Genomic DNA, 26,824 nt, shown 5'->3' with positions numbered 1-26,824 from the left:
CTGAAGTCAGAGCTACTCCAAGTAGAGCCTCAGTCCCAACTCCTCAGAGCACAGCACAATTCAGAAACTGCAATTACACTTAAGCAGCAGTAAGAAAACAAAAATGGTGAGGGGCAGGGAGGAGGAAATGATGCAATGAACTACCTGCATTCTTCTGGTCCAAGCACCCTCCACCATCCCCACCCTTCCTTCAATAGCTTCCCTTTCAGTTGTCTGTAGTCTTCTCTTGCTGCTTATAACTAGACTTGCCTCAAACACATTCCTCTAGGTGAATTAAAAACAAGCAAACCTCCAACACACCATAACACCACATGCACAAGAACTAAGGTATCAAAGGGTTCAGTGCTGCACCACTGTCTGGTGAACATGAAGTGGAAAACACGGAGCACAATGAGGGTTAAAAACAGACCTGCAAGCTGACTCAACCTAACCATGGAACATCAAAGCTGGGCTCTACACCTCACACTGGCAACAACCAGGAATTTGGTTTGCATTTTTTAAACAAAGCTTAATAAACATAAGGATTCTCAAATACTGATAGAGAATGCCAGAGGATTAAGGTCTTCTATCTCCATGTGCTTACTAGGCAGAACAACAGTGAGAGCTGCAAGGTGAACTCGTTTTGGTGAGTGGACATTTCATTCATGCACTGTTACCACACAGCTGCCAGCTGACCCCAGGGGAATGCCTGGGTGCTCTGAGCAGACACATGTTCAACCACAAAGCTACCATCCCAACTGGCAGTCCCAGTAGGGCTCAAGCATGTGCAGGAATAAACTGGTGCCTGAGAAAGCATGTTTGATTACTGTGCTGGCAAAGCCAACCAGCCAGTATCACAGATATCTTTTCCAGCTGGAACAATTCTAAGACACCTAAAACATCTAAGATCTAAGACAGCTAAGATACTTTGCTAAAAGCAAAGGCTGAGGGAGCAGGGGTTGTTCAGCCTCGAGAAGAGATGACTCTGGGGAGACCTTAAAGCTGCCTTCCAATACTTGAAGGGATCCTACAGGAAGGAGGCATCCACAGCCTCCCTGGGCAACCTGATCCAGAGTCTCACTAGCCTCCTACTAAAGAACTTCCTTAGATCCAGTCTGAACCTCCTCTCCTTCAGCTTCAAACCATTCCCCCTTGTCCTGTCTGTAGACATGGTCATGAGAGTCCCTCTCCAGCCTTCCTGCAGCATCTCCTTACTGCTATAATTACAAAGACTTGAGTTCTCCTGACACCAGCTTTGCTGTTTCTCTGAAGCACACGGGCAAGAATTACTGAATGTGAAGATTTCCAACTTCTGGACTTCAATGGTAACAATTGACAACCAACTCCCGTTCCACTTTCCTATGCACTTACCAATGGAATTGTTGACTTTGTCTCCTTTTTTCTTCTTGTTTTTCTTGTTCTTGCCTTTTGGTTGAGGGGAGTCTGCAAGTATTAGCTTATTATTTTGCTGCTGCTCGCTTGGTGAAGGGGATTCGCTGGTTACTGGTGCTTTCTCTTCCTTTACATGGTTCAACTGTTTTTTGTTATTATTGTTTAATTTCTTCTCCTCTTTTTTAGATTCTGCAAGTGTTGGGAGCTCCGCCGCTTTTGCTTTGGATTCTATTTGGTTTCTGGGTTTAGTCTGAATCTCAGCTGCTTTGGGGGACTCAACAGGCTTTTTCACTTGTTCAGCACAGGGTTTGTTTATCTGCTTTAGTTTCTGTTTGCTGTTTCCTTCTTTATGTTGATGCATAATATCCAACAGAAAAGAGAGTGGCTCATGCTGCTTTACATTCCCCTCTTTCTGATAAAGCAGCTTGGAGTCTCTAGTGTTTACAGGATTGGATAGTTCACAGCCTGTCTCTGACACTGGCCTCTGTTCTGTATGATTCAGGTGTCTTGACAGCGAGGCGGAGGAGGTTTCTACCTTTTCCGGCTGCTCCAGCGTACCGTTCTGCAGGTCTTGGGGGGCGCTGGGGACAGGCTCCTTCACTGCCTGGCAGTTGCGAGGGAGCATGTCCACCTTCTGACAGTCCTTGCCGGGGCGTTCTTTCTTCTTTTTCTTTACAGCCCGCAACTGCTGAAGCTCCTGAAGCCTTTGCAATTCTTGTTTCAGCCTCTCCTCCTCTTCCTCCTCACGCCGCCTCTGCTCCTCAAGCAACTGGTGATGCTCCCTCTCCCTGGCTTCCGCTTCAAGTCGAGCTTTTTCTTCAAGCTACAGGACAACAACAGGTTTAGAGGCAGCGACAAACATTTTGGCAGTGAGAAGTTTAGGGATTATTACTACTATGAAAGCTGTAAATCCTAGGAGGTTAACACATGAAGCGTGCAGCAAGCAAGTAACTGCTTATACAAGCTCCCCTTAAAGTTTGCTACAATCCTTCCTACATTTCTATTTTCCATGTTTCTGTAACGTATTTGACTGTTGTCAAAGCCAACTGTTGATCTTCACTGCTGCTATGCCTACTCAATATCCAAGTCTTCAACTACAAAAAATTGCTGCAAATGAACCATTCAGCTTCATTCCCAACAACTGTGTAAGTAAGGGAACTCAGGCTTCACCATTTACCTGCTCTGCCCTCTTGCTGTGGTAGCAGAGTTGCTCTGTTTCAGTGTTCATAAACATGAGGAAGGTCAATCATTACAAACATTTTACAGCAAAACACTGAGCACATAAGTTGCATTAAAAGCTGTCAAAAATAATGCGGATGGTTAAGTTCTCTTCTGTCAGCCGTGCGTTCATTAACCACATGAAATAAAGACATAAGGGATTTTGCCTAAAACTTTGCGGTGAAGCACTGACCTTGCATCACTTGCAAAATGAGAGTCATACACTGAGAAAAATCATGACCCTTTGTTTTCTTGCACATCACTTTTACAAATGCAAGAGAAACCCTGTGGGAATCTTTCACTTCTTATGCTCAAACTGCACTGCAAGAGCAAAGTGAGTTTTACATGGTGAATCTTGTTAAGTTTATTTATTGAGGAACTCACTAAGGCTTTAGGTTGATGAAGAGTGCTACAACATGAACACAAAGACTAGAACTGGTGAACATCAGGTCTTCCAAATCCATGGAAGCATTTAAAGAACAAAGAATTAGTAGCAGCAAAGAAATTCACACACAAGAAATATTTACAGTGTGGTCACACAAGGTGCTTACCAGAACTCAAACCCACTTAGTAACCAAATCTCACTGCACCTTGAGCCTCAGGCTGATACTTGAATTGCAGGAAGAAAAGCCAATTTCCTGCTTGTTCAACTTAAAAAACTCCATATAGATTTCCTCTATTAACTCAGTAAATGTTTTGACCAATTTCCATTTGAAAGCAAGCTGCCATTTCTTCTTCCCTCACCCCTCTCTGCAGCTTGGCACCTCTCTCTGGCTTGGGACAGCCCTGTGTGCCATCCTGTGACACTGCATTTGATCAGGGCAGCAAGATGCCCAGTGCAATCATTCTAAAAATATCAAATCTCAACTTCCCCTCTTTCATCAAAGCACTGACCTGATGTCTTCTGTTCTCCTACAGAGATACTGTATCATAATCATCATCCCAAACCAAAACCACTACTTTTCTAACTTCCCCCACTTTTAAATGCCAATTCTACTAAACAAATTAAATTCCTGACATTTCTGACACTTAGAAACCCCTTTGGAAATTCCAATACAAAGCTGACTTGCAGCAAAACACAGAAGGACATTGTGAGGCATCTTCCCAGTGTCCCACCTGGGGCTAATGTGTCCTAATGTGGCTCCCTCCTCTGGGAGCAGAACAGGTCAGCTAGCTGTGTATACACAAACAGGCAGTGTGCCACAGCTACAGAGAAATCACACCACCGCTGCAGAGTCAGAGGCAGTGGTGTCCTTGCAGAGTGCACAGATTCAAACCATAAGGTCCAGGGTAAACATACTTCAATGTCTTACCTTCCTTTGCTTATGTCTGGCTCGCTTGGCTGCCCGAGAACTGCTTACTGGTTTGGTTTCAGAGCTGTTTATGAATTGTAGCAAGTCCTCCACCTTTCGATGGTCAACAACACTTTCCCTTTCAGAGATCTGATCTGGCTTCTTGGGCTGCTCCTCTTTCCTTTTTGTCAGACGTAAACGAAGCTTTTCTCGCATCTCCGCATAATTTCTGCTGGTTGGTGCAGCTGGAGGCTGAAGGACACGAGACAAAACGTAGTGACTACATGTGAAAATTGCAATGACCCAAATACTTCCCAGATTTTGAAGTTTTAGAGACTTTCAAAGAACTTGGAAAGTCCAAACCTGAATATCACACTCATGATTCTTCACAAGTCTACCTGAAGGTCAGACCTGGTGCTAGGCTGTGAATGTTACTTTCTAAATGACTCTCTTGCAGAGGAATGCACAAGGGAACAAAGAAATACCTTCAAAAGCAAGAGAGGAGACTTCCATATTCTCTTATGATCAGCATACCACATGGAAAGCAGCAGACATTTGCTGCTGTTTCCATTTTGTATGAAGTCTGTTTCAGAGCTGGGGCTATGTGGGCCTCAGCTGTAACTGCGAGGGTCTGATCACCCTGCAGTGAAGCGTGCCATCACAGCCTCCAGCAGAGCCGCATCAATAACCTGTTAACAACACTGCTGCAGGCTGAATCTTTGTGTCATGTTTACTGCCTGTATTCCCCTTCACTGCTCCTGCCTCTCAACTCCTCACGCCTCCTCCCCTCCTGCTGCCTTACCCTCTCCCCTCCTGCACCAGATCTGGTGCCCATCTATTTGGAGCTACACTGGTTCAAGCCATGAAACCAGCAAAGCAAAGCCTATTAACTTGAAAATCCTGTAGGGTTCTGCCACTTCAGCAGGAGTAACTTACTGTGCAGCCAGAGATAGACCAATCACGGACATGGAGAGAACATGCAATGAAACACGAGATCCTCTCCCTGCCCCTTTCAGCCACAGGGCAGGGGCCTCTAATTCAGCTCAAGCCCTAAGATGAAACTGCACCTGATCAAACACATGGCTAAGAAACTGAGCTTTTACTTCAATTAAGAAAAAAAACATGTCAAAGACTTCAATTCTAACACTTAATTGATCATTAAAACAGACTGTACACAGGTTTGCAAATGAGGTCAGAGGGAAAGTGAAATTGTAGCTTAGGAAAAAATGTGGCAACTAAAGAGCCTTCAGCATTTCATTTATGCAAATGGAAAGATAACAATTGCAAGAGCTCAATGAATGTGTTACTGGTATGAAGATAAATACAGGATGTCTCAAATAGTATTAAACATTAAAGTAAAGGAAAAGGTTTTGTGTAACCTGCATGCCTTTGGAGTTCATCATTTCTTCAAAACACCCTTTAAATGCAAACACAAGGCAGTACCTACCAAAATGTACCAGTGAAGAAAACTGTAATACTGAAAACTTGCAAGATTGAGATTGGGCTTCCCTTTGCTAAAGGTGTAATTGCCTATGTTCTACATAAGAAGAGCTGCTTCTCTTCTTTATTTTCCCCTCCCCCCTCCTTTTTAAAATCCAATTCAAGTGAATACTGTCAGGATTTGTATTTTTACAGCTCATAAATTGCCATGCACATTTTCCAAACTATCCTATATTAAGTGTACTTTTACCCCAATTCATGGCATTGTTTATAATTACAACCCTCCAAATGAAGGCATAAATTCCATACAGTAATTTCAGTGCCTCAGTGCTCCTGTTTGCAGTTGCAGTCAAACATAGTATCTATTATCCAAGCTGGTTGCTTCCTACAGCTTTTACTCATTTTCATTGCCCTTGAATTGCTTTCAATGGGAAAGGTTTGCTTCAGTTCTTCATGTCACAATGGAAAACACCTGCTTCATGTTCCTTTTACTAATTCTTTTGAGTGAGCTCCAGTACCATCCCCCCTTGGCTGCAGTCTGATAAACCACAAGCTATCAGTGATGAGTTAGTGACAAGAAAGCAAGTAAAACCAGTATAAAATCTGATGACTTACTCCTCCATGGCCGAAGAACTCACAGTAACAGCAGTCACAGTATTTGCCTTCCTTCTGATTTGTGGATGTTGAGGTACTGGAGCTATGCTCTGAACAGCTGTCTTCATCTTGGCTCTCCTCTCCATCGTACTGTTGATGGTCATACGTGTTACTGTTCTCACAGCGATGGCCCTCACAGTCAGGATCACTACGTTAAAGAGAGAAGCAGCTTATAAAAACACCACAGGATAATAAATAAGGTACTTGAACAAACCCATCTAGCAGGAACAACCGTGCTCAGCCATCAAATCCTTCAGCCTACATTCAGGAGCTTGCAAAACCAAGATAAGACGATACATGGGGAAGTGATTTCTAAAAACCTCACTGAACAAGAACTAGAGGAGGAGTTTTGGAATTGTTCTTCCTGGCTTTGAACAGGTAAAAGTTTCCAAAGCAGTGATTCTACTTGCTTTTCAAATGGAATGCTTTGGAAACTGCTGCCCTTCTCATCACTTGTGGCCTGAACAGAGCTGCGCAGCAGCAAAGAACTAAGCCTTTCTCAGATGATCCCTTGGTTTTAGATAGACTTTCAAACTTTTGACTTAAAAAATTTGAGGTCAGCTAAAACCACAATATTCCTCTAGCCTTGTCTGCACCTCTCTTTTTCAGGGAAATAACTAGCATTTCTCTTCAAGAACCAGGTACAGAACAGTTGATTGCTTCAGAGCTCTGCATAACTGTGGCCAACCTATCTGCTGCCCCATGCTTCTAAAATGATGCTATTTGCTTCAAAAGTATCTAACAAAAAAGGACAACTAGATGATGTCCAGAGGCCCCTTTCAACCATGACCATTCTGTGAAAGCAACCAAGATCACAGCTCTACAGGTCACAGTACTTCACAGCAATGACTGCGCTGCTTTTATGTTACACTTGGACTCTTCAGACAGATCAAAGACTTGGCACCACTGTCAGTCTGCCATGATAGGTAACCATAAGACAACTCCAAACTACTCTCAACCTCCAGGACCTTTGAAAATCAGACCACACTTCTGCACTACAATCACTCTAGAAATGGTGGGACTGATGCTTAAGTGTAATGATGAAAATGTGTTGCTACATGGCAGGTTTCAAGACCGTAAGTGACATTTCTGTAGTCTGAGCTAAATCTGTCTACAGGCTCCTGACTTTTTCAGAGCTGTTCATTCCTGCTTGCTCTGCAAAGCCAAAATGACAGAAAACAGACACTTGTGTGTCAGCAGCAGCAACTGCTACTGGCAACGACAGAGTAAGAAAGAATAGAGCTTGACTTCACCCAGGTCACATCTCTGAAGAGATCAAAACTGTGTTTTGCAGTCTCTAATCTCAGTAACTAAATTCTGCCATAGAAATCCTGTTTGTAAATCTCACATCAAGTTACACACTGAGCATCTGAACTGGCTCATTTGCTGAGCACACAGTCGTTGCACACTTTGACCACTTGCAAATGAGAAGCAGAATCTGCACTTTAATTCCCTTTCTACTGTAAAAAAGAAGAACAGAAACAATAAGCTTACCTGCAGACACTTGGTGGGGCACTTACAGAGCTGTCTGTGGTTGAAGTAGGAGGTGCAACTGTGGTAGGACAAAGACCTGAATGAGGATCCACAAATCCAGGGGCTGTTGCAGCAGTTTTGGGGAAAGAAGGGGCAGCAAGATTTGGAAGATGTGGCGTAGAGGCTGGAGACAGTGCAGCAGGAGACAGTGAAGGAAGGGATGCTAAACTGGTAGGACTATTTCGTGGTGCAACTGGTGCAGAATGTCTATGGTCCTCCTTATTAATATTGTGAAACACTTCACCTAAATTGGGGAGAAAAGAAATCATTTACTATTAACAACTAGTCAATAAGTCTCCATTAGCCACCCAAAGAATCATACACAGTGCTGTAAAAAGCAGCAGCATTTCAACACCTTCCTACTACTGGTTCCAAACTCTAACATCAAAGTCTTCTACAAAGTTCTTTAATTCTGAAGTACAGAGACTATAACTCAAGAGTAACACGAACAGCAATTAAAGAAAATCATTAGGATACATAATGTTACTGAAATAAACACACAAAGATTCATGTTTAAATGTCCTTGAGTCAGTTACTAACCTCTATGTGAGTAACAAATCCTTACCTATTGATGAAGGTCTCTTGGATGATACTTTGAACTGGTTGCTGCTTGACTGCACTGTGGTTGCCGTGCAGGAGACAGAAGAAGTGGCAGAAGAAGTTGCCATGACAACTTTATTAGCTTCCATAAAGGCATCCTGGAAATTGTACAGACATTTCTTCTTTGCAGCATTCTTTTTCTCTTTGCTGTCAGTTACTGCTGTTGCTTCATTGCTAGATGTTGTAGGAAGTGCTTCGGGTCTTATTTCTGAGAGTGCTGGTGCTAATAGATCACCCCCTTCAAGTGAAACACACACCAATTAAGCATCACAGAACTACAAAATTCTCTTTATGGCATTTAGAATTAACCACTCACTAATTCAGATACATAATAACAAGGATATTTTGTTTGTGTGGGCTTAGTAGGATTAGTGAAGTGATCCTCCTTTCCCTCTCCATGTCTCCCGAATGAAATAGCTGTAGCAAAACGTGCTGAGAAGTCTCACAGCAGAACTCACAAACCTTCAAGTTACAATTTTCAGAACGCTACTCAATGTGTGTTAACAAGTAGCAAAAATGCTACAGACATCTTTACCCATTTATAACTGGAAAATTAAAAATTACCATCACTCTGCATGCTAAGAATGTCAGCTTCAATACAGTCCAGGTTTGCCACGCAACAAGCAGCAATAACACCTCCTTCTCTCAATACCACCTCATCTCCCAGTTTACTGGAAATCCCAGCTAACTACAGTAACACCTTCCACACAAGCTTGCCCCTGAGGACCTGCTGGAACAGCTACCTACAACTGTACGTGTACATAGCTGAGCTATCCTGTTAGGGAAGATCTCTGAAGGTTTTTAAAAGCCTTTTGTTTGAGGTGTCACTGCAGTAGCTCAACACAAGTTAGCAGCAATCAGTTGGAAAAAAAAGCCACCCCACAGACCCAAGCTTCCTTTGTCGTACAAGTCAAATACAATGAGGCATTTTGATATCTGCAATGATGTGAATGGAAAGATCTCTCTCATGTGTCTTCTTTTTCACTTGACCAACTGTATTTCCAAAGACTTGAATTTTTCGCTTGACTTATGCCTGTGACTTTGTGAATGGCAATGCAATTATCTGTGTAAAGGATGTAGTACCATGCCACCAGTGCTCTTACAACCCTGTAGACAAGAAGCAGGCCTTTGTGGCAGAAGACCAAAAGCTACTTAAACTTTCCCTTAATCCCTATTTCTTTGTAACCCTAAACTTCTGCAGACAAAAACACCTCTCAGGTGAGTGCAGGTGAAAAATTACATGTTAGTCCTTCGCCTTTAGCATCCTTTCCCAGCACACAAGAACTTATGTTTCATTTTTCAGCCCTCCTGGAGGAGCAATGGCAGCAAAGCTCTGCCAGAATGCCACCATCTAAAATCATGGTGCTGAAACCTCCCATTCCTGGCAAAAAGTGTCACACAGCATTTCAGAACATAAGGCTTTTAACTAGTCAGTGTGAAGTAGCAGCAAACCCTCACCAGGAATTGTATCAGGCAAAAACGTAGCAGGATTCCAGTTCTTGTCATTCATCATCTCTGAACCCCAAAGACTTATAAATTTAGAGCTATTCCAATCTGGAGTGCTCCCAAAACAGCTTGGATAAATATGATCTTGGAGAGATGCATTGAATACTTGATGCTTGTTTGTATGATTCTGAACTGGAGCCGGCGGTAATGCCTACAAAAATAAAAGAGTATTTTCCTCATTAATATTCTGTTTGCTTACACAGTCACTCCAACAGCAATATTCAAATCACAGGGTTTCAACTGGGAAAGGCATTCTAAAAAGCACAATTACCAGTGTTTCCCAGAACGATAAAGAGACTGGTTTGTTGATTTTTTTGCACAGATAACATATTACACAGACTGCATGGGCATGAATACACTTCACAATCAAACACTGCTCTTAGATTTAGCTAACTGATGAACACCAAAGTGTTCTCCAAAAAAGACTTGGATTAATATGTACTGGTAGACTCTCATTTTGCAGTAAAAGCAGTGTAGAACTTGTTAGGAATGATTACCTTTCAAATCCCAAGGTGCCAAAAACAATCCTGTCTGACATGACAATCATTAGCACATCAGACAATTGCGACAAAGGGATTGCAAACACTTCAGAGGGAAAAATAAGGGCAGCAGGAAAAGAAATTAAACACTCATTCTCTTAAAACATATATTTTTAAGTTGATTATAGCCTTCCACCTTTTTCACCTCTAAGTATTAGCAGATTCCTGACTTGAAGTTTAACAGGCAAGGAATATCCTTTTTCATTTTAAGAAGCTGCTGGGGAAAAGAAAAGGGTACACAGGCTTTTTCTTGGTTTAAGGAAGGCACACTGCTCTGGCTCACCCCATTGCTTCTGGCTGAAATTGTTTATTCACATTCTGAAATGTAACTTTCTCTCAGAGGCTTTGAGCAATGCAAGCATCATACTCAATCCCTGTCACCCTCAAAGAAGTCCAGGAAAAATGAGTTGGCTGTATTTTTGCACTAGATTAGTTAAAATGAAAAACTAGGCAGAAGTAGATCTAGATAGCAAAACTATCACCAGAGTCCAGTGACATTTCAGAGAGGAAAGTCTAAAGCATTTCTGGCCAAGGAAACTACTTATACAGCTACTCTCCTTTTGCTATACAGATGGGTTTTCACTCTGATTGTGAAGATGGCAGGGGTTGCAATACCCTGCCTGAAAGAAAGCTCACATACATGGGTACAATGAAACATTTCACAGGGCAGAACAGGCTATCCATGAGGAACCATGCCTGATCCAGCACGGCTTCTTAGCTCCTTCACTACCAGCTCTGCTGAATTAAGTCAGGTCTTCGAAGCTGAAAACTCCTTAAAGCTTCAGCTGCTGCACATCTTTCCAGCTCCAGCACAACACAAACATAAAACACCAAGCTGGGTCAGATTCTGTGCCAGGGCTAACAGATCTGGCCTGCATTACAAAACCACTCAGTGCCAGCAGCCTGCTGCTGTGCACAGGGCTTCTGGTGCGGCCTTGATTGTGCGCTACAGATGTTCTATCTCAGAAAGGTCTTCCAAAAGGAAAGGCTGCAGAGATCAGTGATGGGAGCTGGAGCAGATGGATGGGAGCTTGAGCAGACCACTATGAGGAATGCAAGAACAGCTCTGGAAGGATAACCAAGATGGAGTACCATTAGGGTTTCAGAAAAGTGGTAGTGGGCTGTTGAGAGATGGGAGGCTGGCACACTGCCACTACAGAACTGGTGTACTGCAAAAGATGAGGAAGGGACACTGAGAAGACAGACCAACTCAAGTGGATGTCAAGAAGGACAGCAAGAGTAAGTAACAGTCACCACTGTGAACCTATCTATCCTACTTCCAACCACAGGATCACTGGACTAGATGCAAAGGAGATAACAGGAATGTGTAGCTAATCACAAAACTTTGCCCCTTTCAGCAGCATTGATGTGAAACTACACCACAGCAAGGGCAAGGCTTGCTTTTGGCTCCTACTTCTGAAAAGCTGTCACTTGCTCCCAATCCTTGTTCCAAATCTTCCTCTTGCTCGTTACTTACAAGTTTGGGGTCAAAAGAATGTTGCAGAACCTGCAAAAAGCCCAGGTTCTCTCAGAGCACTCAAAACTCCTTGCAAATAGACTCCCATCATTCATTTTTCTCAAAGAGTAAAGAAATCACTTACATTTTTAACTAGACCCCTCAGGACACTGCCAGAAAAGAATATTACATTTTGACCTCTGATATATATGAAATACAGATTTAATGAGTCCTATTACATGGACTAAAGTTCCATCACTGTTGCTATCATTCCAGCCTCATTTGACCCCACGTGCTTTCTCATCACGGTACATGGAAATTGTTTTCCTGACAACAGCCACCCTTAGACCTGCTGTATCAATCTTCCACCAGCTCTGAATCTGTCCTGGCCCCTACCCCTCACTATTCCCTCCACGAAGACTCCTATAAACAGACCACAACTCCAAGCAGCTTCCATGGTTTCCCTGACACTCAGCCATACTGGTTCATGGAAGAGTGCCCCAGGCTTACCTTATTGTGTGTGAAGGGAGAAGCTGTATACAAGGTGGGGTGGATAAGAGGACGAGGCAGATGAGGGATTGTATGCAATGGTATATGTCCATGGATGTGAGGATAAAGATGAAGTGCAGGATGTGCAGGTTTTTCAGGATTCATAAACTGGTGGCCAGCAGGCAGGCGTCCAGTTGCAAGTGCAGAGGCTGTTAGACCTGAGGCTTCTTGTTTGCAAACGTGACATTCACAAGCATTTGGACCTTGGTCAGCCTGTAAGAAAATGAAACAAATATAAAACCCAGTAATTTCCAAACTCCTCTACAGATCAGGCATTCCCCCCATCCTTTTTTCCTACTCAGCATTAATATTATTTCCTTTTGCACACATTGGTATTTTCAGAGCATCCACAGAATTCTTTCATCTATACCAGTGGAAAATCTTGTAGTGAAGAAAAAGCACTAGCCCTTTATCTTAGTTAAAAAAGGAGTGCTCCAAAACCTGACAGCATTTCACACTGATCAGGTACTACATGACTATTTAGAAAGACAGGGAACTACTGGAGAGAGTCCAGTGAGGGCTATGAAGATGCTGGGAACATCTCTCTTAAGAGGAGAGGCTGGCAGACTGAGAGCTAGTTAGCCTGCAGATAAGCTGATAGAGGGGATCTTGCTCAGTGCTGATGTATAGCTACAGGGTGAGGGTCAGGAGAATGGGGCTGGGCTCTTCTCAGTGATGCCCAGTGATAGGACAAGGAGCACAGACTGGGACACAGGAAGTTCCACCCAAACATAAGGAAAAACCACTTTGCCCTGGAGCAGGGTGCCCAGAGAGGCTGGGGTGTCTCTTTCTTTGCAGAGATTCCAAACCAACCTGAGCAACCTGCTCTTGGTGACCCTGCTTTAGCAGGGGGGTGGACTAGAGCTCCAGAAGTCCCTTCTGAACTGCTCCATTCTATGATTCTGTGACCACTATCAGTGACAAATGAGACACTGATAGAAATAATCAGGAACAGCCAGGAATAGGAACCCTGCCTAGTAACAATCAAATGATATCACTTCATTACCCCACTATAAAAAAAGTCCCAAAAACCAAATTGGATGATATTTTGCAGGCATACAGAAGAACAGTGTGTGTAGAAAGTAGTACTAAGGGTGGATCAGCTGATTAAGTGGGAAGTAGTCCTGAGCTGCACCCAGCAGAGCACTGCCAGCACATCGAAGGAGATGACTGCTTCACTCTCCTCAGTACTAGTGAGACATCTGGGGTACTGGATCCAGTTTTAGGCTCACCAGTACAGTGTGTGGACATACTGCAATGAGTCCAGTAAAGGATCAGAAAGATGATTTGGGACTTGGAACATCTGTCATACAACAAAAAGCTAGGAGAGCTAGGACTGTTCAGCCTCAAGAGAGAAGACTCAGGGAATCTTATCTGAGTGTGTGTTCCCTTCCTGTACAGGGAAGAGGAAAGCAGAGAGTGCCAGACTCCTCTCAGTGGTGTCACATGAAAGGACAAGAGGAAATGGGCACAGACCGAAACACAGCAAATTCCACTCCAACAGAGTTTGTGAGAATGGTCTAACATTGCAACAGCAATTCTGGAGCCTCCATCTTCGGTGATATCCAAAACGTGACTGGACACACTGACCAACCTCCTCTGTATGATCTTGCTTTGAGCAGGAGGGCTGGGCTAGACTGCCAGCAAATGTCCCTTCCAAACTCAGCCATTGTGTAACTGTGCTAAGCAGACATTTCTCAGGAAAAATGTCATAATTGCGTCAGCCATGAGAAATCCAGGCCTCATCAGAACCTTCTGCTGACCTCAAGGTATCATTAGCCTGTTTCTTCTCAAAAGGATCCGAGACCTTGGAAGCAAAGCAGTCCAGGAAAGAGCAGCTCCTCTTCCCTCCCTCAGCTCATATAACATTTCAGGGGAAGATAGTTCTAACAGCAGCAATACCAGGAACGTTTCCCAGTTGCTCTTTTTCCCAGCAATGTGGCAGTACCCATCTTTCAAAAAAGCAATAGGAACAAACTCAGATTTCTAAAAGGAAAGCTGACAGGTGGCATTGTCCTTAAATAGCCTCTCACAGAAACAAATAACTCCTCATTATCACCTAAAAACATGACAGCATGGAACACAGGTGTATTTTAACAACCTAACCTTTCATAAACCAAATATGATTCAATTAATTAGTTATGGGGAGAAAGGGTGGGAAAAAAACCCCAAACAAACTAACACCACACACAAGCAATTTTCCTCATAAAAAGAACCCTCAGTATTACCCAGAAACCAATGCTCATCTATTAATTAACAGAAGAAGGAGATCAAAGAGTGTGGTGAGATTCAAAATCCAATTGACAAACCTTTGGGTACCGAGCATGAAAAGGAATCCAAAGAGAAATAAAGATACTGAGTAAATGAGCAACCCCAACAGGTAACATCCAAGTCTCAAATGTACATGGCATGCACCAATGAAACCAATTGAATGCAGCATTACAAGGTAGAGTCAGCTCTGAAAAATCAGGCTAAAAAGCAAGTCATTAAGAATTGCTCAGAAAAACTCTGAGAAAATTCTTTTTCCTTTCAGGAAAATATAAAAGAGAAAGGTTAAAACTGCATTTTGGTCTTGCACTTTAGTTTGCTTCCCTCAGGCAGACTTAAAACCTTAAAACCAGAATCTCCTCATCAGTTTCAAACTAGTTTGACAGAGGTCACAGACCATGTAAGGCTTAGGGCCTTGGCCAGACATACAACATTTCACCAGATGATAAATATTTTTAGGGCTCAGACATAGCTAGTGCTGATTTAATACATCAGAAATGACATCTGGTGTAAAGGTATCACCATTCCAGCAGCCACATTTCAAAAACTCAATTTATTGAAAGGGTTGCTTTTAGATGACTGTACCTGCTGGCTGGGGTAAGAGGGTGGTGGACTATCCATTTTTGCTTCATCTTTCCTTAACGTCCTTTTTCCTAGAGCCGTTTCCTCCTTTTGAGTCCCTGGTGGTTCACCACTGCTCTCCCCATCCGCTTCATCATCATCTGCTTCTGAGGAGCTGCTACTAGTACTGCTCACCTGAGGAGACTGGAAAACATGAACTCATTACCATGGGGGTGAAAGTTAAGCCTCTCTCCAGCCAGCACATCCAACTGCCAGAAAGCATCAGGGCATTGGGAATGCTGTACCTCATCTTTCAATGCCATGTTTTCACCTCCGCCGTTTAGCTCGCTGTGGATTCCATTCATGTTGGCTACAACCTCTGCATCATCGTAATTATTCAGTGGGTAGATATCAGCAAACTTTGCTGATAACGGTGCAACATCTTCATCATCACTACCACTGAGGGGAGAAGCAGCTCAGATAAATCACAGTGCTCAGTAATCTCAGCAAAGGCAGGTAGAACACCCAAATAAAATGAAGTTGAGGGCATCCCTTGTATAAATGTTCTCATCAGGAAGCAAAATATTGTCTTCTGAGTTGTCTAATTGCACTGATTGTATCCAGCAAGTCAAACCAAGCAATCTGATTTATAACCCCACTGACCAGAGCAGATGCATGCCTGGATTGGAAACAAAATTCCCTGCTGTTCCTGTAAAATATTTTTCCACCACTCTGTTTCTGACCAAGAATCTATGTAGAGAATGGCTGGGCTTAATCTGAAAGGTCTTTTCCAACCAGAATGATTCCATGGAATCAATAATGACAGAATATGGATGACCTTAAACTTGATGAAAAGAAAAAGCCTTATGCAAATGACTCCTTTTAAGGAAAGAGTGATGTGGGTAAACTTAAAATTCAGTTCTTCCCATACATTAAACATCAACCCAGTAACAGTAAGCAGGGAACACTGAACATGGTAGTAACTCCTACATTTACATAGAATTACATAGAATAAACCAGGTTGGAAGAGATCTTCAAGATCATCATGTCCAACCCATCAACCAATCCAACCCACCTAAACAACTAACCCATGGCACCAAGCACCCCATCAAGTCTCCTCCTGAACACCTCCAATGACAGCAACTCCACCACCTCCCTGGGCAGCCCATTCCAATGGGCAATCACTCTCTCTGTATAGAACTTCTTCCTAACATCCAGCCTAAACCTCCCCTGGTGCAGCCTGAGCCTGTGTCCTCTTGTTCTGGTACTGGCTGCCTGGGAGAAGAGACCAACGTCCGCCTGTCTACAACCTCCCTTCAGGTAGTTGTGTTTCTCAATAGCAATGAGCTCTTTTAGGAACTGGATCACTGGAGTTGTTAGAATGGTGCTGGATTCAGACCCCAAGTTTCCTGAAGCAAAACTGGCATCGCCTCATGAGTCAACCAGTGCAAGTTCCCCGCTTCAGTTCCATTCGCTACGAAACATTAGAAGAGCAAAAAGAACTTACAAGGTTGGTGCAGAACCGTTATCTGCCAGGATCAGCCTGGGATGTTGCTGAATTGTAATAGGTGAGCTGGATCCTGATCCTGAGCTTGCAGAAGACATGCTGGGAGGGCGGATCTCCGACAGATAATCCGGAGCGGAATCGATTTGCAGCGGCAACTGGTTAATGTGGATATCGTCCGTTATAGGAGAGTCCATGATGCCACACGTTAAAATGTGTGAGAGACTGCAGTCATCACAAGTGCATCTGTTCAGGAATTAAGATTCCAGATTTTTTTTATGAGCTTCCTTAAGTAGCATTTGTTTAAAGCAACCCCACTCTTTGTTCCAATAATGTATTTCCTTTCTCCTCGCACAAGAAACCAGTGATTTATTATGATTTCAGAGGAAAAACATTGGCTCACCTTCTTCTATAATTACAGTTGGGACAGTCAGGCATGCTCAAACGTGATGACAGCATGTGTCTCATTGTGTCTGTGAAGTTGTTCTCCCCAGCTAGTGCTTTCTTGTTATTTAGCTGAAGTAAATTATAAAGGCAGTGTTTTAGTAGTGCAAGGCTTTCTGTTTACAATTTAATGGCAGATCATGGTTAACAAATTACATCATCAAAAAAAGGTTCTTGGGACAAAGTATTTTAAAAGAAGAATAGTTCAGAAGAGTTTCATGAAGGTGTTGGTTTGATTATGAGGGAAAAAGGAAGTCAAAATTACAAGCAATAAACATTTGGCGCTGAAACTGTTCAAAGAAAGTGTGTTTCTACTATGAAATAGTGAAGTGGCCAAGTCCATCCCCTTGATCTCTGCTGATGCACTCTCAGCTTGAGCACTTCGTGTTTCAAGGATGCTGCTGACAAATGGAGAGAGAATGCTAACTCACCCTTAGCTTGCAAAAAGGTATTAGTACTAAGTCTGTAGCCATGATGACTACAGGATTCAAGGATTAAAGTAGCTGCCAAAACCAAGACCTGACTGCATTAGTGAAAAAATACAATCCAAATAACCTCCCACCTAGCAGAGACATAATCCCAAAAGCACCTAATTTCATTAGATACCTACAAACCTCAGGTTAAACAAGGATGTGCCTAAGCTTCAACTTCTCTAGATGCCCAGGCCTGAGCCTTACCTAAGCAGCCAGGGGCTTACAGCTCACTTAAGACCAATTAGGATCAAGTAAAAAGAGGATTCTTCCTCAAGTCCTCTAAGGAGCCCTGTATACCAGATGTTCTAAAGACATGGTTAACACAGGCTTATGTTTCTTATCTGAAAAAGTACTTACTGGTGACTGCTTTGAGACATTACCCATTTCAGCTCATGTCTATTAAAACATGCTGTCCTACTCTGACTCACAAGTAGCATTTCTCTTTGCAGAGTGGTACAGGAACAGAGGTTCCCCATCCAGTCTTAACTCCAGCCTAGTCAAACTGTTCTCTTATGGAGACCATGATACATACCCGAACACTCTCAGGCTACAGAAAGCCAGTACCATGTCTTAAACCAGTTTTCTAATAAGATAGGACCTGGCTACATCTCAAAAAAGCAGATAGTTCTTTTACTTCAGCTTCCTCCCCACAAAACAGATGTAGGAGCCATCTCTGGAGTCATAACAGATGCAATCATCTGCCCTGCTACTGCAGCTCACACTCCCCAGCTCTGCACGCAGCAGGGAGTTTGTTAAACTCTCGAACACAACGCTCCCCAAGGCAGCTCCACACTCAATGTATTGGCTGTTTTGGATCCCACTCTAAGGCATCAAAAATTCCCCTTTTACTACATCAAGAGTTTTAACAGCTGGTATTGAACCCTGAAACTAGGGTTATGGTGCTTATGTTTCTGCCTTCTAGTAACTACAAGTTCAGACTACAACATATTCTTCTGGGACGCTGCTTTTCTGTGTTTTACCTGACCAAACGTCATGCCTGGTGCAGTTGCAGAATTAGATTGCATAGAACTAGCAGAATATACTGTACTCAGATGTTTGCATCTTCCCACTAGACATCAATCACCATAAAATGGTAGAGAAATAGAGATCAAATCCTACCTGCTCTTCGATAAAACGTCTCTGTTTAAAAAACTCCCAGTCTTCCTTTAGCATGCGTTGCTTTGTTTTCATTGCCATCTAAAACAGAATTTGAGGAGAACTCATTGATTTCAGTCAGAAAAACCTATGCTGGGGTTACAGTTGGTCTGTCAGTTTCATTCCACTTAGCTTGTCAGTGCTCTTAAACCCTTAATCAACAGGAAAAGTGGTTTATTTGTTAACCATTTGAGTCATTTACACATCAGACTTCCCATTCGTTGGCGATATTTTTTGGTCAGATTTTCCCTGCTGGTTTTCCTTACGTTCATATTTCTTCCCACTAAATATTTTCAAAGCATTTCCAATAAAACAGGATAAGCATTAAACCCTCAACATCTCAGATTCCCCCCAAACCCATCAAAATCTAGATACACAGGACTTTTGGCAAGGCCTCAACAAAGTACATTTGCTGATGACACCAAGCTGGAGACAGGAGTTGATCTGCTAGAGGGTAGAGAGGCTCTGCAGAGAGACCTCGACAGGCTGGGCAGATGGGCAGAGTCCAACGGCATGAGATTGAACACATCCAAGTGCCGGGTTCTGCACATTGGCCACAACAACCGCAGGCAGTGCTACAGGCTGGGGTCAGAGTGGCTGGAGAGCAGCCAGGCAGAGAGGGACCTGGGGGTGCTGGTTGATGATAGGATGAACATGAGCCTACAGTGCGCCCAGGCGGCCAGGAGGGCCAATGGCATCCTGGCCTGCATTAAGAACAGTGTGGCCAGCAGGAGCAGGGAGGTCATTCTGCCCCTGTACACTGCACTGGTTAGGCCACACCTCGAGTCCTGTGTCCAGTTCTGGGCCCCTCAGTTTAGGAAGGAGGTTGACTTGCTGGAACGAGTCCAGAGAAGGGCAACGAAGTTGGTGAGGGGCTTGGAAAACAAGCCTTATGAGGAGAGGCTGAGGGAGCTGGGGCTGCTTAGCCTGGAGAGGAGGAGACTCAGGGGTGACCTTATTGCTCTCTACAACTACCTGAAGGGGGGTTGTAAACAAACAGAGGTTGGTCTCTTCTCCCAGGCAGCCAGCACCAGAACAAGAGGACACAGTCTCAGGCTGCGCCAGGGGAAGTTCAGGCTGGAGGTCAGGAGGAAGTTTTACACAGAGAGAGTGATTGCCCATTGGAATGTGCTGCCTGGGGAGGTGGTGGAGTCACCATCACTGGAGGTGTTCAGGAGGAGACTTGACGGGGTGCTTGGTTACATGGGTTAGTTGATTAGGTGGTGTTAGGTGATAGGTTGGACGCGATGATCTTGAAGGTCTCTTCCAACCTGGTTTATTCTATTCTATTCTAAAGGAGCAAGTGCAAGCTCTGAAGTATCACATGTGGAAGTAACCACCCAGTCAAAGAGTCAAAAAAATTGGACTAGTGACCTAGACTAACACTATTTACTGTTTCATGCTCATGATTTATCTAAGGGTGGAAAAATATTTTAGCATTACTCATCCCTGAACCACATCACCAGAAATGCACAGAACCTCTAACTTTCTCCTGACAAATGGTATTTGTTCTGATTTACTGAATATACTCCCTCAGAAAGTGAAAGCTTCCAAGAATTTTAACACAGCAAAAGGCAAGAATAAAGCTTCTCCTGCTGCACCTCACATTCAGAAAGCATTACTTCATCAGTCAGGAAAAGCAGCTATTTAGGTCATCTTTTACAGTGCTTTGATTTACCTAGCTCATGTAAAATCTACCAGCTTATAGATGATACCAAATTGCTTCAAAAACTATGGTGAAGAGCCAAAGTCCTGTAGGTTAGAATAAACCTTTATTTTTAGAATAAACCAAACCAGGTTGGAAGAGACCTTCAAGATCATCGTGTCCAACCCATCAACCAATCCAACCCACCCAAACAGCTAACCCATGGCACCAAGCACCCCATCAAGTCTCCTCCTGAACACCTCCAATGATGGTGACTCCACCACCTCCCCAGGCAGCCCATTCCAATGGGCAATCACTCTCTCTGTATAAAATTTCTTCCTAACATCCAACCTAAACCTCCCCTGGCACAGCCTGGGACTGTGTCCTCTTGTTCTGGTACTGGCTGCCTGGGAGAAGGGACCAACATCTGCCTGTCTACAACCTCCCTTCAGGTAGTTGTAGAGAGTGATAAGGTCACCCCTGAGTCTCCTCTTCTCCAGGCTGAGCAACCCCAGCTCCCTCAGTCTTTCCTCATAGGGCTTGTGTTCCAAACCCCTCACCAACTTTGTTGCCCTTCTCTGGACTCGTTCCAGCAAGTCAACCTCCTTCCTAAACTGAGGGGCCCAGAAGTGGACACAGGACTCGAGGTGTGGCCTAACCAGTGCAGTGTACAGGGGCAGAATGACCTCCCTGCTTCTGCTGGCCACACTGTTCCTGATGCAGGCCAGGATGCCATTGGCCCTCTTGGCTGCTGTTATACCACTAGATCTCTTTTGTCCTTCAAAGACATGCCTCCAGAAATTCATAGCTGATTAAGCATTTCAACTCTTACTATCACCCTAAGTGTACTACTGCTATTAACATTATTTACCTTGGGGAAAAAGAACTCCTAAGCTGGGGGTTTGAAACAGTATTAAGCAGTCAAGTTTCACCTAATGAATTTCTAACTGCTACTGTGGATTTTGGTTTCCCTTGATCCAGAGAGGTTATATTAACATGCATAAACAAATAAATAAGTCAGTTCATCAGGTATAAATGTGGGGGGGGGGGTTTGAAAGAATAGCATACAGGAAATATTCTTGAACCATTGGTCCCATTTCTTAAGACAATCCAAGGTACTGCAGACCCTGCAGCCAGGAACATTGGAAATCTCATCCTGGCTGCTCTATCAGCTTCTGGGAAGCCTGGAGCTATATTTAAACACAGCAACACTCTCTGCTTTAGGTGCCCTGCCACCTAGCTGACTCCTCACCAAAGACAGGCACCTGCATTCACTGTAGTTGCAAGAGAAGACTTGAATGCCAAAGAAGAGTTTTTCAAACAGCCAGTGCATTAACTGGGAGCTGCCTACTCAAGCCTGCCAAGAAGCTGTCAAAGAGAACAGCATGGTTTAAGTCTTGGTACACTTGAGTATTAATGGGGCTGAAGCTAAAGCTTTCCTACTTCCAACCTTGCAGTCTTTCCAATAGCCCATGTCTGCAAGTATCCTATTAATTCTGTAAGTAATAGGAAATCTCTTCCCTCCTCTTTCTTTTCCCCAAAGAATAATTTTATTCCAGCAGAGCAAAGCAGCTGCAATCCAAACCACATGATTCATGCCCAAGAATTCTGCTAGAGAGTGGGAGAGAAATTCAGCTGCCATCAGAAGGAATGATTTACATTTCAGCCTTACACATCTGCAGTGAGCACACTACCACTGTTGCACCACGGAGCAGAGGTCCACTGCCACTCACCTCACTCCTGCCTTTTTACCTGAGATGGAAAAGTATTTGAGATCCATCAGACAAGACATTGCAAAGTGAGACAGGAGTGAGACAAGCAGGGGAATCAAGAATTTCTTTACTCTGAACTAAATGTAATCATGAACCAAAGCCAGCAGTTTGCTCAGCATGGACACATACCACTAGGTCACTTGTGAGAACTCTGGTGGTCATATATACACATCACAGGGTGCTTCTTGCTTCCAAATTCTCAACTCTGTATCAAGTGTAGCAGCATATTTAAGCATCCCAAATTCCATCTGTGAACCTGACCTATTTTCCTTGACTGTTTCACTCGGAATAATTTATCACAAACTCTCAGCACTCAATTCAACTACTTCAGTGTCTTACACAGCCACCATAAAGACAAATAAAAAATGCCTGTACAAAACTATGTTTTCCTATTAAGTTGTCCAGAACTCTTAAAAATATAATAAAACAGCAAAAAAAACCCACATATGGTTGTGGAGAAATAAAAAGCTTTCCCTGGGCTCTTCTGGGGATAGATAAAGGCATTCCTGTATTCTTTACTTCTGTGAGAGCAGGCTTTCAGAAAGAGGAGACACCTTCACAGGAAGTACCTACAAGTGTCTAGTCATTACTTATGGAAATGACTCAGATATATTTGAGATCTCCTGCCTTAAGTGTAGTGTAAATTTGGTAAGAAAAACAGAATCTGGAGGTACAGGCTGTATACATTTGAACTTTCATCTAGTCCATATACCCTCAACACTTTACTCAGGGTTTAACCCATGATGAAAGCAAGTGCTGGTATGAATGAACCTGTATTCTCTACTTGATTACATCATACACACAGGGTATAGCAGTGCATTAATCACTGAATGGCTCAGGTTGGAAGGGACCTCAGAGCTCCAACCTAAACTAGACTCAGCTGCTCAAGGCCTCATCCAACCTGGCCTTGAACATCCCCAGGGAGGAGGCAGCCACAGTCTCGCAGGTCTCTCAGTCCTTGTACCAAAGAACTTTTTCCTGAGATCCAGTCTAACCCTACTCTCCCTCAGCTTCAAACCATTCCCCCTTGTCCTGTTGCTAGACACCCTTACAAGCAGTCCCTCTGCAGCCTTCCTGAAGGATCCCTTCAGGTATTGGAAGGCAGTTCTAAGGTCCCTCTGGAGTCTTCTCTTCAGGCTGAACCACCCCAGCTCCTTCAGTCTGTCCTTGGATCATCTTTGTGGCCCTCCTCCAGACTCCCAAGAACTCTGTGTTCTTCTTATGATGGGGGCACCAGAGCCAGATGCAATATTCAAGGTGGGGGTCTCACAAGAGCCAAGGGGAAGAATCACATTAAGTCACATGTGGGTGCATGACAGTTTTGTTACAAAGCCACAGAAAGAATAGAAGTGTACTTGCACTGCTTGCAAAAGCTATTCCCTTGTTCCCCCAAGAACAAGTAACAGAACACACTGTAGTGGCAGGGACATTCATTATCTCTGCTGATTGCCTGGCTAAAATTTTGGGTACAGTTCCACAGCACAGAAATGAGGACCATGCTTAAGTTTACCCTTGTGATGTCTTGCCTTCCAACCTTTGATACACCAGCAATAAAACCTCACAGATTTGTTAAGCCAAGAGGCAGCAAATAATGAACATGCACTCAGTGTTAAGATCACAGTTTCCATAGTAGCCAGCCTTCCTGATTTCACCTTGTTGACAGAAATACCACTGAAAATTCAGGTAAGATGATCATCCTGCTGTTGTGGTTTTGATCAGAGCATAACCACAGGCTATCACCAGCACAGGGGTTAAGGTGCAATTCTGAAGCTATTTTTTCTACATCTAAATAACAGAATAAATATCAGTATCTCCTTGAATATTTGATGGTTTAAGCTTTAGGACTGTTTTCCCTACATATCCCCTTTGCATTTTTTGGTCACTGGAAAATAAGCTGATATTGGTTCCCCAAAAGGGAGAAGTGGTTCAGTTTATCTCAGGATACAGGCTTCACTGAGCAGATAAAAAAAGCTCTAAGACACTACTGGCAGCAGCTACATGGTCACTGGATACAGAGAAGCACAGAAAAACCAGCTGAGTTGATTCTGAAGCAGTGCAGATCAACCAGTCAGAAGCCTGAGATAAATATGACACCAGAAATTCCATCTTTTGGAAAAAAAAAAAATAGAATAGACCAGACCAGGTTGGAAGAGACCTTTGAGATCATTGAGTCCAACCCATCATCCAGCATCATCTGATCAACTAAACCATGGCACCAAGCACTCCATCCAGTCTCCTCCTAAACACCTCCAGTGATGGGGACTCCACCACCTCCCTGGGCAGCACATTCCAATAGGCAATCACTCTCTCTGTGAGGAATTTCTTTCTAACATCCAGCCTAAACCTCCCCTGGTGCAGCTTGAGACTGTGTCCTCTTGTTCTGGTGCTGCTTGCCTGGGAGAAGAGACCAACACCCTCCTGGCTACAACCTCCCTTCAGGTAGTTGTAGAGAGCAATAAGGTCTCCCCTGAGCCTCCTCTTCTCCAGGCTAAGCAACCCCAGCTCCCTCAGCCTCTCCTCACAGGGCTGTGCTCCAACCCCTCCCCAGCTCACTGGACACCTTCCAGCAACTCAACATCTTTCCTAAACTGAGGGACCCAGAACTGGTCACAGGACTAAGTGAATGAGAAGTAAAATGGGCTTCCTTTCTGAGTGGAGGAGCACTACCAGACAGCCACGACACCCTAACACCGTAAGGAAAGTGACTTCCAGCAGCACAAGACATGAGATGATGAAATTTTACTGAGCTGCAATGAAATATTCAGGTGCACAAAAGCAGTCAGTCAAGAAAAAAAAAACCAGCAAGCTTTGTAACTGATAGCTCACAGATGCAGACCCCAAATATAGAACAATCTCTAAAAATAAAATTAGTCATGTCCTGTCTCCATCTTGAAAGCAGCTAAATTAATGGTAAAGGTTGCCTTAAATCTTCATCACAAAGAAAAGCCTCTGAAGGACATTTGCAGTGTACTGGAATACTTTATGTAGAGTCATAACACAGCATTATTAAATCTCAGATTGGATCTCCATACCCTAAAGCTCATGAAAATTCAAAATACAGAAGAAGTTCTACAAAATTCTCTCTCTCTTCAGTTATTTCATAGTTTCATAGTTTCATTCAGGGTTGGAAGGGACCACAAGAATCATCTAGTTCCAACCCCCCTGCCATGGGCAGGGACACCCCACACTAGATCAGGCTGGCCAGAGCCTCATCCAGCCTGGGCTTAAACACCCCCAGGGACGGGGCCTCGACCTCCTCCCTGGACAACCCATTCCAGGGTCTCACCACTCTCATGGTGAAGAACCTCCTCCTCACAACCAGCTTGAATCTCCCCACCTCCAGCTTCATTCCATTCCCCCTAGTCCTATCACTACCTGACATCCTGAGAAGTCCTTCCCCAGCCTTCCTGTAGGCCCCCTTCAGATACTGGACATTCTTTCTTCTACAATACTTAAGACTGAAGTAAACAGTAATCAAATCATTACCCTGAGGTGTTTAAAAGAGAATATATTGAAGTCCTTAGAACATGAGACAAAAGCACATGAGCAGTTCTGTTAGAGTACAAACAGCCACTTGCAAAATAAAGAGCTGTTTCTCTGAATGCGAAGCTCTTGACAATGTAGGAGTCAGCACAACAATGTGATTATTCTCTGAAATACAGCACCAACTCAGAAGGAAGCAGCTAGCAGAATATACACTTAATTAAAAAAGGATAACTTCAGAGCTCTCAAATATTAATGTAGTGAGACTCTGGTGCTCTGATTTGGACAGCTGTACAAAGGTTATCACCACACTATGCAACACTCAGTTTTTAAAAGCAGCCACTTCCCTCTGGGTTTTAGTGCAATTATTACTTAGGGGGTTATGTAGAGGAGGTTGTTTGGGTTCTCTATGCTTGGGCTTTTCTGCTTGGTTGTTTTGTTGTTGTTTGGGGTTTTGGGTTGTTTTTTCATTTGTTTGCTTGCCTTTTGGGTTTTTTCCCTTAGGAACATCTACCAAAGAGTGTTTCAGATTACTGTGCTATGGGTAATTTAAATCATTCAAAAAACACTTAAAGACCATCTCTACACAATGACACAACCGCCTGCTTCAACAACTTGAAGGTGTTTCTGTGCCATCACCATTATATATTGGTACCTCAGGGTTCTCTTCTGTTCTGAAAGACTGACATCAAACCCAGAAAGTTGCCTTTTGTTGCTTCTAAGCTCTGGATAAAAATACTGAAGAAACTCCTCACTGGAGGTACAGACCTGCAACGGGCTGCTCCCTACATAACCCATCTTGAGTCTGTTGACGTGATTCTTACCTGTTCATCAACGTAATCATCTATTCTTTTCTGGCATTCAAGCCATGCTTCAGCAACTTGACCCATTTCCTGTTCCAGTTGATGATACCTTTGCAGCAAGGTACTGTACATATCTTCACTACAGGAATCGTGTGCTGTTCCAAGCCTGAAAGTTCAAGCAGCACTCGTTACAGAAAACATCAAGCTTCTCAATTCTGCCAGCCAATAAAGCGCTGCTAGAGTGCAATTATTGATACACCTAGGCCCACAGAGCTGCTTATATCCCAAATGTGAGTATTTTTAGTCATTTTTCAAATATATCCAACAACTGCTAGTTCCAATGTTCTGCAACCAACAGAAAGAAAAACGTGGGAAGTGCAACATTTCCAGAGCTTCTTCCCCACAAGCAGCCAGATGTCAGACCTCCTGAGCTGTATTTATTGGAGCTTTGTTTGATATACTCAACCTTCCAAATTCTATGAGCTACACTGACTGTTTACTGAGGAGCTACGTAGTGAAAAAATAAAGCCAGACGCTTGTTAACCAGGACTCCTGTGA

The 26,824-nt window shown here is 43.5% G+C and overlaps 1 protein-coding gene across 1 annotated transcript in view; it reads right to left on the bottom strand.

Annotated features, from left to right (window-relative positions):
- FAM193A (family with sequence similarity 193 member A) overlaps positions 1-26,824 on the bottom strand; it is a 73,768-nt gene that overhangs the window by 3,541 nt on the left and 43,403 nt on the right. Inside the window, exons 8-20 of the mRNA XM_068149605.1 lie at positions 26,288-26,432; positions 18,528-18,605; positions 16,895-17,007; positions 16,495-16,737; positions 15,293-15,446; positions 15,012-15,191; positions 12,120-12,371; positions 9,567-9,765; positions 8,074-8,346; positions 7,470-7,752; positions 5,937-6,123; positions 3,903-4,133; positions 1,351-2,194 (exon numbers count right to left, since the gene is read on the bottom strand). Coding sequence (XP_068005706.1) covers positions 1,351-2,194; positions 3,903-4,133; positions 5,937-6,123; positions 7,470-7,752; positions 8,074-8,346; positions 9,567-9,765; positions 12,120-12,371; positions 15,012-15,191; positions 15,293-15,446; positions 16,495-16,737; positions 16,895-17,007; positions 18,528-18,605; positions 26,288-26,432 — 3,182 coding nt within the window. The remainder of the gene's footprint in view (positions 1-1,350; positions 2,195-3,902; positions 4,134-5,936; positions 6,124-7,469; positions 7,753-8,073; positions 8,347-9,566; positions 9,766-12,119; positions 12,372-15,011; positions 15,192-15,292; positions 15,447-16,494; positions 16,738-16,894; positions 17,008-18,527; positions 18,606-26,287; positions 26,433-26,824) is intronic.

The sequence above is a fragment of the Melanerpes formicivorus genome, unplaced genomic scaffold (genome assembly GCF_026170545.1).
Source record: "Melanerpes formicivorus ecotype bairdi unplaced genomic scaffold, bMelFor1.0.p_v2 SCAF_18, whole genome shotgun sequence".
Classification (NCBI taxonomy): domain Eukaryota; kingdom Metazoa; phylum Chordata; class Aves; order Piciformes; family Picidae; genus Melanerpes; species Melanerpes formicivorus.
Note: the sequence above shows the minus strand (reverse complement) of the source record. Positions and strands in the feature narration are given on the sequence as shown.